The sequence below is a fragment of the Lynx canadensis genome, chromosome A2, assembly GCF_007474595.2.
Source record: "Lynx canadensis isolate LIC74 chromosome A2, mLynCan4.pri.v2, whole genome shotgun sequence".
In the NCBI taxonomy this organism is placed as follows: domain Eukaryota; kingdom Metazoa; phylum Chordata; class Mammalia; order Carnivora; family Felidae; genus Lynx; species Lynx canadensis.
The window spans coordinates 144,125,786-144,138,560 of NC_044304.2; the positions used below are offsets into that span (position 1 = coordinate 144,125,786).

The 12,775-nt window shown below is 40.1% G+C and overlaps 1 protein-coding gene and 1 pseudogene across 1 annotated transcript in view; one reads left to right on the forward strand and one right to left on the reverse strand.

Annotated features, from left to right (window-relative positions):
* The window catches only part of SND1 (staphylococcal nuclease and tudor domain containing 1), a 425,897-nt gene that overhangs the window by 184,986 nt on the left and 228,136 nt on the right, over positions 1-12,775 (forward strand). The window contains exon 12 of the mRNA XM_030308365.2: positions 5,715-5,815. Coding sequence (XP_030164225.1) covers positions 5,715-5,815 — 101 coding nt within the window. The remainder of the gene's footprint in view (positions 1-5,714; positions 5,816-12,775) is intronic.
* On the reverse strand, positions 3,660-3,988 carry LOC115527344 (annotated as a pseudogene).

Genomic DNA, 12,775 nt, shown 5'->3' on the forward strand with positions numbered 1-12,775 from the left:
TCAGTCAACATGCATCTTATTTATGCATATATGTATGTATTCATGTATTTATTTATCTCACATACACTTATTTAGCACTTACTTTGTGCCAGGCTCTCCTCTAAGAACATCAGTACGTGTTTATCTGAAAATAACTGACACATAGAGCTTACTCGGAATCCGGCCGTGTTCTAAATGCCTTGTGTATACGAATGCATTTCTTCCTGTAACTGTGAGGTAGGCAGAGTTATCCATGTTAAACTGAAGCACAGAGAAGTTAGGTAACTTATCTTAATTCACACAGCTCTTATGTAGAATTGCTGGGAACCAAACCTTTGCAGCCTGGTGACTCCAGAGTCCATGCTCCTATTTAAGCTGTATAAAATAGTGTTCTACTTACTTTTCTCTCCCAGGTGCATCAGCTGGACTTGCCCAGATGATGATACTGTCTTTTCTGGGGTTCATAGAAGCTTTTCATAACTACCTGGAAATTCTGTCATGAGAGTGATGGGTCATTTAAGAGCTTATTTCCAGAGGCAGGGTATTTATTATGGCTCTTTGTGAATTTATGATTGGCCGTGTGGAATAGTGGGTGGGATTATATGGTAATTATGCAAAAGAGCCTTATATAACAGCCTTATATTAATACTAAACTCAGGCTGTGACCTCGAAATGTTGTAGATATGCAGTTGTTTTTCTCCCTTCTTTATCCTTTATACATAGTTCAGATTTTGTCATTTTGTCATTTCATTATCACCATCATAAGCTTAGCCTGTGAAGGTCTTTGGTAATTTGATTTTTTTAGAGATCAGATGTATGAAGAATACGCATCCATAGATCCTCAGAATTCTTTAGGTGTGGCCCAAAGCTATTCTGTTGAACTAAATTACTTCCATACTTTATAAGATTGTGATTTAAATTTGGTCTTAAGTTTTCATCTTCATTCCTCTGAAAGGTCCTTGAAATTCCTTTGAAGGAAAATTCCACAATGTAATGGACTAAGGATGAATCAAATTAGATTACCTGCTTTTCTTTGAAAACATCTTTGAGAAACCAATAATATGGGAAACTACATGTATTTTGCTTACTTAACCTGTTAGAGGAGGGGCTGTGATTAAAGCTTCATCCCGATTTCAAAATACTCTTCTTTGTTTTGTTTTTTTATTAAAAAAAATTTTTTTAATGTTTATTTTTGAGAGGGGGCGAAAGACAGAGCACGAGTGGGGAAGAAGCAGAGAGAAAGAGGGGGCACAGAATACAAAGCAGGCCCCAGGCTCTGAGTTGTCAGCACAGAGCCAGATGCGGGGCTTGAACCCACAAACCATGAGATCATGACTTGAGTCGAAGTCGAACACTTAACCGACTGAGCCACCCAGGCAATTTGTTATATAAAACCCCAGAAAGGTCAACAACTTGACAAAGTGGTCCTCAAAACTGAACCTGCTCATTTCAAAGGTGTTCTTTAGAATTTTATGTCTGAAAGGGCTCCTGACTACATATATCCTCACACAACAGATGTTTGTTTACAGTATACCCTCCAGCCACTGTACAGGCCCTGTAACAACAGTTATAGTAAAAGGCATGGCCTGCCTTCTCCTGGAGCTTACAATCTATGTGTTCCAGTTTACTGTAGTAAAGGTAAGGTAGGAATTACAAAGGTCCAAGAAAACACCATAGTATACACCATAACTGGCTAAGTTATCTTTTGAAATCCGAGAGTTGAGTGATACTCTAGAGTTCTAACCCAGTGGTTTAATTTTCCAGGTGAAAAAGGGAGACCCAAAGATGGGATGGGACTCTTTTATAAGAGAACCAAGCAAGAGCCTAGGGCTCCTTGGAGTCATTGCTCCAAGATCAGAGATCAGGCCCTTTGTGTTAGGAACGTGTAAAATACTTGTATACTAAACATTCTAGGAGTACCTTTGCTTGAAAAATGAGGAACCTGTCTGCATTAACCTGCTACTTTTTAACTCCTGCCGTTCCGTATGTACTCAACCCACAAGCACAAAACTCAGGTTATCTTTTATTCAGTTAAAGACCTTGCTAAGATTTACAATTTTAATTGAAACTGTTGAAATTGTGGCTCTTTTTCAAGTGATTGACAAGTCAGTGATGAGTATCTAGAGATGGCTCCAAGGTAGAGAAATAGATCTCGGTATCCACAGGAGAGGGACATAAATGCTAATTACACATTGACTTTAAATCTTGGTTTGTCATAGCTGCCTGCAGGTATGTGCCTTGACTGTGGGCTATTCTCAGGGCTTCATTTGTATTTGAGATTTGCTTTAATAATGTTGCCTCCCCAATGAGCTCTTTAATCTCGTATTTTCAGTTCTTTTTCTAGATAAAGGAAAAAATTGGGAGATGAATATAATTATTAATTCTTTAGGTTATTGAGGATTAAAGTTTTGTTTGGTCTTCCCACTTAATTTTCCTGAAAGACTGTTTTGGGGATAGGGTGCCTTTTGGCCTTCTGAATTGGAAGATGGTCAGGTGTTCGTTTTTGTTTATTATCATTACCATCACCCCCCTCCCCCAACATCATCAGCATTACTCATATGGCCTTCTGGATGAATTTTTGTAGCCCCTCTCATTCCTTGGCCTGTCCTTGGCCTGTATTAACTCTCACCAGCTGCATACAGGGAAACTATTAAAACCTCTTTGTTGGGAAAAACAAAAAACAAAAAAACCCCTCTTTGTTGGAGGTACTAGTTGTTAGAACCCATCCTGCCCTGCCCCCGTCTGATCATATCCCTCACATTTACCTGTCTCTTTAGCTTTCGACAAGTTGATGAGACCTAGAAGTAATTCCAGTGTATACAACTGACTTTAGGAGTCTTCTATATATCTTCTTCTTGTCTCTGTTGTTGTATTATGACAGCACTTCTCATAAGAAAGATTTACCTTACCTTCAGCCCTTAATTGGCTTTCTCTCCAGTAGGGCTCCCTGTTGCTGTTAAACCGTTATTAGATGGAGCATTCAAGTGAGTGATCTGACAGTCCGAATTTTGAGGCAGCTGTCCTTTTCAAAATTTCCGTATTCATTTTTAAAATGAGTTTTTGAGGAACAGACAGATTGAAAGGATTTTAATGGTGCTCACCAGCACTGAGCTGAACTTGAGGTCTATGCAATATGCTGTCTTCAAGCTGATCAGTGAGAACTAAAGACATGTTTAGAAAACAAGATTCTGGACTTTCTGACTGTGAGGATGGCTTCAGGATGCTTGATCCAATGTATTTTCAGTGCAGATGTATAAACCTTGGCCATGGCCAAAACCAGGTATATATCTTAATTCTATAAACCAGACCCTGTATGTTTGTTAAAGGACACCACATACTTGTTTCTTCTTCTTAAAAGTTTTCATAAAGAAAGATCATTGCTCGGTATGTCTGTATCCATATATTGTATATTAGGATTAAACAACTTTCTCATTTTAGGTTCCTAGCTTCCTAATCTCTTTGTTGTGTTTGTTCACTTTTTTGGTGTTGGAGACTCATTTAGTGAGGACACTCAAGACCTGGCCTAGACAGAGTGGGGAGTGCCCTGGAATTGGTCAGGCAGGCAGGCAAGGCATGTGGGTAGCAGGCCCACACCTGACCCCAGGAAGGGATGTCAGGTGGTGGGGAGTGGCTCAGGCAGGTAGACCCACCAGCGGGCCTGAAAGCCCTTAAAGGAATAACTAAGCCAGGTGGTGAGTGCCCAGGCCAGAGCTTAGTCCAAGGAGGCAGGGCTGGGTTTGGGTGGGGGCTCCCAGGGCCGAGGGACTGACATTGCTAGGAGCCTACCCGAGTTGTGTCTGGAACTCAGGGCGTGTCTGCCAGATGGACTCAGGTAGCTTCTGGAGGCAGCTGTGGAGGTGGTCCTTCTCCTCCAGGTGGTCCAGACAGGAGTTGGATCTGGTCCAAGGTGGAGTTAATGGCAGCATATTTCTGCTTCCCCGAAGCCATTGTCCTCACCTTCTGCACCTGCCTCCACTGGCACTCCCAGTTCCCTGTTGGGTCCTGACATTGTGGTCTTATGTGCCATGCCCGGCTGAAGGTAGAGGTGTCGGATGGAATGTGGGGCCACCCTAAACTGTTTGTATGCATATCTTTTTTTCAAAATTAAAAAAATTTTCTGGTCCCTTCAAGCCATCCCCCTCAAAACTTCCTAACTGCAGCTCTTGGTACTGAGTGTAGTTAGCTGTGTCATTTTATTTACATGAAGTGATACCAGTCCCAAGCATCCTTGTGATTGTCATCTTGTTTGTTCTCCTTAATGTTTCTTAACTTGGTTCTAGAGTAGTTATGGTAGGCTGAAATTATGTGCAGTTTTTCTGTAGAGACATTTCATATTTAGAAAAAAGCAGATCATCAGGGGTGTTGAAAAGGTTAAAGAACTGTCTTACATAATGTTATCTAGGAGTCCTGCAGGAATATGGCCAACCTCTTCTCTGTCAAGTGTAACTTCCGTGGGACCTTAAATGTTTTGCCATTTGACTTTCTCTTTTGGTATTAACCTTTTTTTTTTTTTTTTTTAATTTTTAGAGCAGTTTTAAGTTCATAGCAAAATAGAAGGTACAGAGCGTTCCCATATATGCCCTACCTCTACACAGCCTTCCCCACTATCATTATCCCCCACCAAAGTGCTACATTTGTTACCACTGATGAACCTACATTGATACATCATCACCTAAAGACCGTATTTTAACTTTAGGGTTCACTCTCAGTATTCTACATTCCATGGATTTTGAGAAAGGTATAATGGTATGTATCTATCATTATTGTATGATGCAGAATAGTTTCACTGCCCTAAAAATCCCCTTGTGCCTTTCCTGTTTTTCCCTGTCTCTTCCCTCTATCCCCTGGCAACCTCTGATCTCACTGTCTTTATCATTTTGCCTTTTCCAGAATGTCACATAGTTGGAACCATATGATATGTAGCTTTTTTCAGGTTAGCTTCTTTCTCTTAGTAATATGCATTTAAGATTCCACTATGTCTTTTCATACCATGATAGCTCCTTTCTTTTTAGTGCCGAATAATACTCCTTTATCTGGATGTACCACAGTTAATTTATATATTCATCTACTGAAGGACACCTTAGTTGCTTCCAAATTTTGGCAGTTATGAGTAAAGATGCTATAAACATGCTTATGCAGGTTTTTGCATGAACATAAGTTGCAGCTTATTTGGATAAATACCAAGGCATGTGATAGTTGGAACATATGGTAAAATATGTTCAGTTTTGTGAGAAACCACCAAACTGCCTTTCAGAGTAGCTGTGCTGTTTCGCATCCCCATTAACCATGAATGAGAACTTCTGCTCCTCCACAGCCACACCAGCATTTGTCGTTAGTGTTCGGATTTTGGCAGTCCTAATGTAGCTCTAGCTCTTCAGTGTTGTGATTTGTATTCCCCGAGTGATAGGTGATGTAGAGCATCATTGCCTTCTGAAGGTCTTTGGTGAGATATCCAGGTCTTAGGCCCATTTTTAAATCAGGTTGTTCCATTTTCTCACTGTTGAATTTTAAGACTTCTTTGCATATCTTGTTTCACAGTCCTCTGTCAGATAAAGACTTTTGCAGATATTTTCTCCCAGCCTGTGGTTCAGCTATCTTTTAATTGTTATTTTTTAAAATGTTAATCCCAGAAAAACTGAGTGAGGTGATCCTTGACAACTAGGCGGGCCCACCTGACTGCTAGTGAGCTGTGTTGCAGACTCTCAACCTTAACTCCCTTGCTTCTCTATTTTCAGGTCAATGTGACTGTGGACTACATTAGACCAGCCAGCCCAGCCACAGAGACGGTGCCTGCCTTTTCAGAGCGGACATGTGCCACCGTTACCATTGGAGGAATGTGAGTGTTGTAACTGGCAGGGGCTCAACCACGGCTACGAGTTGTGCTCATTTAAGTGTCTCCTTCCTATCCTCCCTCATTTCCTTTCTGTTGCTCTTAACACAGTGGTTTATAATTGTTATGTCTGTGTAGCACTTTACATTTGCAAAGCATTTTATAATCATTCATTAGCTAATCATATTCTTTCATTATTGTCATTTAAGATTTATTGGGCTCTGTGTGCTTGGCACTATGTAGCATATATTATTACTATTAACAATGCCATTTATTGAGTGTCAGTCAGGCCCTAGGTACTATCTGACATTAGGTAGAAAAATTATCTGCACATTAGTTTAGGAAGTTCAATTATGGACCAGAAAAGGGGGGTGGAGAGGGGAAGAAGAAGAAAAAGAAGAGTTCATTGGGCATTTTCTTTATATAGATGTCTGTAATCAGTAGATGATGGGGACTTTCTTTCTCTTCTGTGCTGGCTGTATCCTATTATATTCCAGAGTCTCTTGGGAACTTGGTTGATGAACAGTTTTTAAAGGGAGGTATCTGATGGGGGAAGAAGGAAGCCTGCAGCCTGCTGGGCCATGCTTGCACAATAAATATTAAAACAGTCAGTCCCCAGTAGTAATTCTTACTCTGCATAAAATACACCAGCATGATAATTGTTTCCATCTCTAGTTAACAATCTTAAATGCTGTTTGTTACCAAACTGGTATTTTTCTTCTCTTTTACGGGGGTATAGTGGAGGAGAAGAAAAGAATAGGTTTCTTCTCAAAACAGGGATTGTCTTATTGAAAGTACAATGGAGCCCATTAGGAGAAACACCTCTAAGCCACAGCATTCTTCTGAAAGAGAGGACCTTGTAGCTAATTTACCTTCTACAAACTCTCCTACCAAATAGGAGCCTTCTCTGCTCATTCGTGCTGTCACGCTTGAAAATAACTATTTTTTAGCCATTGTTATCACTCCTGTATTTATGTAAACATTACTGTTCACACAACCATCAGAGACTTCGTGGAGAGGACTCAGTTGTATAGGATTTTGTTGTCATTACCTTAACACCCTCACAAGTGACACATGTTTTGTTAGCAGAATCTTGACAAATAAGATGATTTTGAAATGGGAGAGACTAGGACATAGTTTGGTCATTTTTCTGCCTGTTTAACTTGCAGTAATGATTATTGCCACTTTGTCACCACTTCTTAGGAGTTATGTGCATACTACTCTACTATGGAGAGCTGGAAAGTTAGTATTCTTATATGTTAAAATTTTAACTGTCACGAGGAATCACCTCAGTAGATAACAGCTCTTATTATCTAATTACTGGTAAAAACAACAGCATCACTGCTGTAGAAATGCACACCTTTATTTTTGGTAGATGGTTTCCATTCATTTTAGCAATCCATTAAAGTGGATTATTTCATTTAGTTACCACTGAGGTGTATTTTTAAAGTAAATTTACACTGCTTAAATATTACATATTCTGGGGATGCCTGGGTGGTGGCTCTGTCGGTTAAGCGTCTGACTCTTGATTTTGCCTCAGGTCATCATCTCAGGGTCAAGAGATCGAGCCTTGTGTCAGGCTCTTTGCTGTTGTGGAGCCTGCTTAAGATTCTCTCTCTGCCTCTGCCCCTCCATGTGCATGCACTCTCTCTCAAAAATTTACATATTCTGAGTGTGTTATGGGGATTTTTTTTTAAATACAGGACAGTTTGAAACAGCTAGTTTAAAAATTCCATAGTAGGGTATTATGGGCATGCTCCATGCCAGGACACCTTGAGGTTTCAACTGTGTTGATCTTGACTTTGTTGGAGATTACTCCTTCAGGCTAACATGCCTCTCTGCAAAGGCTAAGTGACTGTTCTAGCCAAGGTTTTGGTCTGTAATTAAGCCTTCATAAGAAGTTATCAGCCTTTTTTTCGATTTGGTTGGTCAACACAGGTTGATTGTCTTTTTTTTTCTTTCTTTTTTTTAAGTTTATTTTTTGAGGGAGAGAGAAAGCATGTGCACGCGCACAGGTTGGGGAGGGCAGAGAGAGGAGGGGACAGAGAATTGGAAGCAGGCTCCATGCTGACAGCGGAGAGCCTGATGTGGGGCTTGAACTCACTAACTGTGAGATCATGACCTGAGCCCAAGTCAGACACTCAACTGACTGAGCCACCTAGGTGCCCCCACAAGTTGATTGGTCTTAATTGACAGGAAAGATTGTCTGTACTTCAGGTTCTTGGCAGAGATGATAACCTTGACTTTACCTCTCAGTTCTTGTAACTGGAATATAAAAAGTACTATTTTTGTATGATTTACCAAAGTATTGACCAGTGTGTCGATTCTTCTGGGTCCCTTAATTGTCTCCTTGGATAAGATCACCCTAAGCAGGGTGCCTGGGAAGCATTATGAGTTACTTTATAGAGTTGTTTCTACTGAGTAGACTTTGTGAAGCAGTTACTGGTGTGCATTCAGGGGAAATAACTGAGATTTACTGATACTTTGGAGAGAAACTCTCACTAGACAGTAAGCTCCCTGAAGATAGGGATTTTTGTCATTTACATTCCCTTTTGTAGTCTTAGTATTCAACATACAGTAGGAGTTTCAATAAATTTTTGAATTATTTATTGTATTGCAGAGTTTCCCTTTATGAAGCATAACAGGAATACTTAGATGTCTCATTACCTGGGACACTTATTTCTGTTGAGCCCTGAGTTTGTTGTTACGTAATCAGTACTGGAAAAGTTATATTAGATAGTTTTCATTTTTTTTTTGGTTATTGGGACATCATTGCTTAAAGATAGGTCATGTCTGGAAAATGAACATTTTAATGCTTCTTACGCTTTTTATGTTTCAGTCGTACTCATAGCTTCTCTTTATTTTCCCTTTGCCTTGATTGTGTTTTATTATTTTTCTGAATTTTCTGTACTTTGGCAGTCAATCCAAATAAAATTCTACAAAAGTTGTATGAATAAATAATGTTCAAATACTCAGCTTCTATTCAGAATTTAGGTATACTAACAGTCTTCTGAGTGTAATGGTTAACTATTCAAAAACATTGGCTACAGAAGGGATTTTTTTTTTAAGTTTATTTATTTATTTTGATAGAGAAGGCACGAGCAGGGGAGGGGCAGGGAGAGAGGGAGAGAATCCCAAGTAGGCTCCACACTGTCAGCGCAGAGCTCAATGTGGAGCTCGATCTCACCAACCATGAGATGATGACCTGAGTCAAAATTAAGAGAGTGACACTTAACCAACTGAGCCACCCAAGTGCCCTGAGAAGGAATTTTTTTTTTTAATCTAAAACACTTTCATTTTAAACATTAAAATGTGCATATATTTCTGAATCTTTGATACATGGAAAGAGTAGATCAACTATTTGATAACATGAAAAATTGCACAGTTTCCTCTTTAGAAGGAGTACTTGAGGGGTGCCTGGGTGGCTCAGTAGGTCAGGCATTCGACTTTGGCTCAGGTCATGATCTCGCAGTTCATGAGTTTGAGCCCCACATTGGGCTCTGTGCTGACAGCTAAGAGCCTGGAGCCTGCTTCAGATCCTGTGTCTTCCTCTCTGTGTGCCCCTTCCCTGCTTGCACTCTCTCTCTCAAAAATAAATAAACATTAATAAAAAAGGAGTACTTGAAAACACTGATTATCAAACCCTAGATTTTTGTGATTTACATCCCCCTCATTTATTTTGCAACCATTTTAAAGCCGTTCATCTTATTGAACCTTTTCAAAGTATTCAGCTGTTTTCATAAACACATGTTTTTTGTGTACTCATATTTCAATTAACAAAATATTTGATGAAGTACATAATTAAAAATAACAAGCATAACCAGCATATATAGTTTTGCGGACAGAAACAAATGGCTCAACAGGTTGGGACAGAAGTGCACAGGTGTCTGAGTGGTCCTCAGTCATTCTGTTTGGCATCAGCTGAAATCCTAGAATTTGTGGGTCAGTTCAGGGAAGGTTAGGGGAGCTCCTGTAGTAATGCTGTCTGGGAAAGACAGTCTTTGTTCAAACTTGTAACAATGTAGAATTATCCTCTGTAGGCTTATACACCTACATGTGGGCTTTCTTAACATCTAGAGGCTTTCCTGTTATTCAAGAGATCAGCTGGGCTCTGGCTGTGGAAGAGCTTCTCTCAAGCTGCTGATCGTAGGGTAATGAGGAGAAGGAGGCAGATGAGATGGAGTTGCTCTCAGTTATTTCAAAGCAGATTTTTAAGTGTATTTCACATGCTAAAGTGTGTGAATTGTCTGTATCCTCAACAGGGTTCGGTCTAGTCCTTCTCTTTTCCTTTTTGGTGTATGAGAGGAGGTTGAGTCACAGGATCTCTGTGAGGCACCTCTGGTGTGACAGTCTTCTGCTCCCATCTCTTGCCCTCTAGAGAATCAATGGAAACGAGGTTCATCATTCCTCTAATAGATTAACATTTTTTTCTTGATTAACGTCACTGTAGAGTTGGCAAGGGTTGTTATCTGTTAATCAAAACAGTTTAAATAAAAAATAAAAAGATCAAACTTCGAGTTGTTTCTCATTCCCCGGCTCCCGGGCTGGGAATTAGCTGAGCCTTTTAGGCCTGGTTTGTGACATGAAGCTGTCAAGATGGCGCTTCCTGTTAATTACTTTTTATTGTATTTAAGACACTTAAATAACTCTTCTTGTGATTTAGTCTTCTATGTAATTAGCTTCAGTGATTAAAATCTCATTCTTTCTTTATTGTCAGAGCCTTCTTGAAGAGTGAGGTTTTTCTGGGGTGACCTTTTCTTGTGCTGGACTTCCCAATTACTTGGAGCTCCAATTTGGCGAACACATATGAGAATCTATTAACTAGTTGCTCACCTCTTTGTGCATGTCACCTTTTCAAAGAAAGGTCTTAAAATTTTTTCACGTTTATAAGGGGGCACCTAAAATATATAACTTAAGGGGTTAAACCTCACATACTCACATGAATAGTTATCATCGCTCCAACCCTGGAAAATTGTAACAGGTCCAGCAAATGCAGTACCACTAAGATACTTCCCAGTGGTTTCCATTATGTGAAGTATTTCACAATGGTAGGAGACCGTGGACATGACCTGTTTTTGGAAAGTAAAGAATGGCATATAGATGGAAGCGTACAATAGGAATAGTTGGAAAATGCCTGTTTTTGTACAATGTCATTTTGGCGGCGAGGGGGGGGGTGATTTTTTTCCTGACATTCTTTTTGAAACCATGTTTCCCTCTACTGCTTTCCTGCACTGCCTTTGTGCTGTCTTTGAATCTTGCATAGGCACTGCTCCCTTGATGCTCACACAAGTATGAGGCCTTGCTGCCATAGGTATTGTCGAAGATCTTTTGGGCTTGGGACATCTTAGTTACCGCTTTGTTCTAGTGACTATCATCCAGCAGCCTCAAAGCCATCCTGTGAACTTTTTTTGTGTCTCTTTGGATTCTTCCTAGATAGAGCTCGTCTGTTATTAGATTTCTATAAACCAGACAGTCAGACTTGTAGCAAATGAGACTTCTGCTTCTGGTTTTCTATGGCTTTGGTTCTGGTTCACAGGAATACTTCTTTCTTCAAGTGTTCTATTAAGTGACTGAAGCTTGAAGTCAGGTCTTGTCCTTCTTCTAGAATAATCCTTTTCTAATCCTAGTTTGGTTTTCCTCGGCCACAGTAGAATTAAGTGTCCTATAATCCCCACCGTTTCTGGCTTGAGTTCTGTAGCTTTAAGGCTTTCACAATCAGACCAAACCTCCTCTCTCTTGAGTTTTCAAATCTTAAAACATACTAATATCTGACTTTCAGGCTAAACATAGGAAGAAAGTGGCCTCTTGAAACCCTATTTTCAGGACTAGGGTTTTGACTTAAGAGTTGCCTGCACCATCCCGAAGGCACTCTTTTAGCGCCTGAAGAAGTGCGGAGACCTTATTCATGTCACTGACTGGGCCATGAGGTAGAAACTGGCTGGTTGCCAGCCCTTTTCTCAAGATTTATTCCTTATACTTTATCAGATTTATTGGGGGCTTTTTACCCCCCATTTTTTCCCTGCTATGAAGGAAAAGGGACACATCAGAATAAGGGTCCCCCTGGGCCTTTAATTAGAAACACCTAACCTCCCCCGCCCCCAATTAAAAATATGTTAGATTGTTTACTGGAGCTCATAGGCTGTTTGATTTGTGTAATTGCTTCTGCTGTGTTTGGTAGAAGTATGCCTATCCACCATCCTGAAGACACTGGAAGCTTCTGTGGCATTTAGTTTAGAATACCATGGAAAGAAATCGTTGAATAACTGGGTCTGTCTCCTGCTAGCTCAGTCAGGTATAGTGATCATTTTAAGAGACTGGTTCATAAAAGCACTTTAAGAAGGACCTTAGCTATTGCAATGGGGGTAGGGTGGGAATCAGGAAAATACTCAGTTTCAAACAGATCGCTCTCTCATATGTTTTGTGGCTATCTATGGAAATTTCATGCTGCCAAATGTTATTTCTTTAAAGACCTCTTGGTTTCAGTTTACTGTATTATCTTCATCTCTATATGGAAGTTCAGTTAAGCTTTTCGTGAGAGAATCCTTGGATCATCTGAATCAGCAGAATCCATTGCTCAGCTCTGTGTTTTCCCTGTACCTGTCTACCAAGAGCAGTAGATTTGTGTTTATTCATTCAAGGAATATTTGAACACCTACTGGGTGCCAGGCACTGGGAATATAGCAACGAATGAAGCAACAAACAGTTGCACCCGATGAGGTTCTCCCAAATGCTCTTCTTTCTTGGGATTTCTTGGCACTGATTCGTGCAGCCTCAAGCATCCTTGTGGGTATTCGCTGGCTTTGCTGCCCTCAGAACCTTGTTTATGTAGAGTTTTGCGTTAAGGAACACAAGTGACTTTATTTAAACAGTGCCTGAAAATGTTGTTTTCTGTTCAGTTTTGCCAGGGACTTGTAGAGACTTTACTGCTCAGAAATAGGATAAAATAAAATGAAACATAGTTCCTCT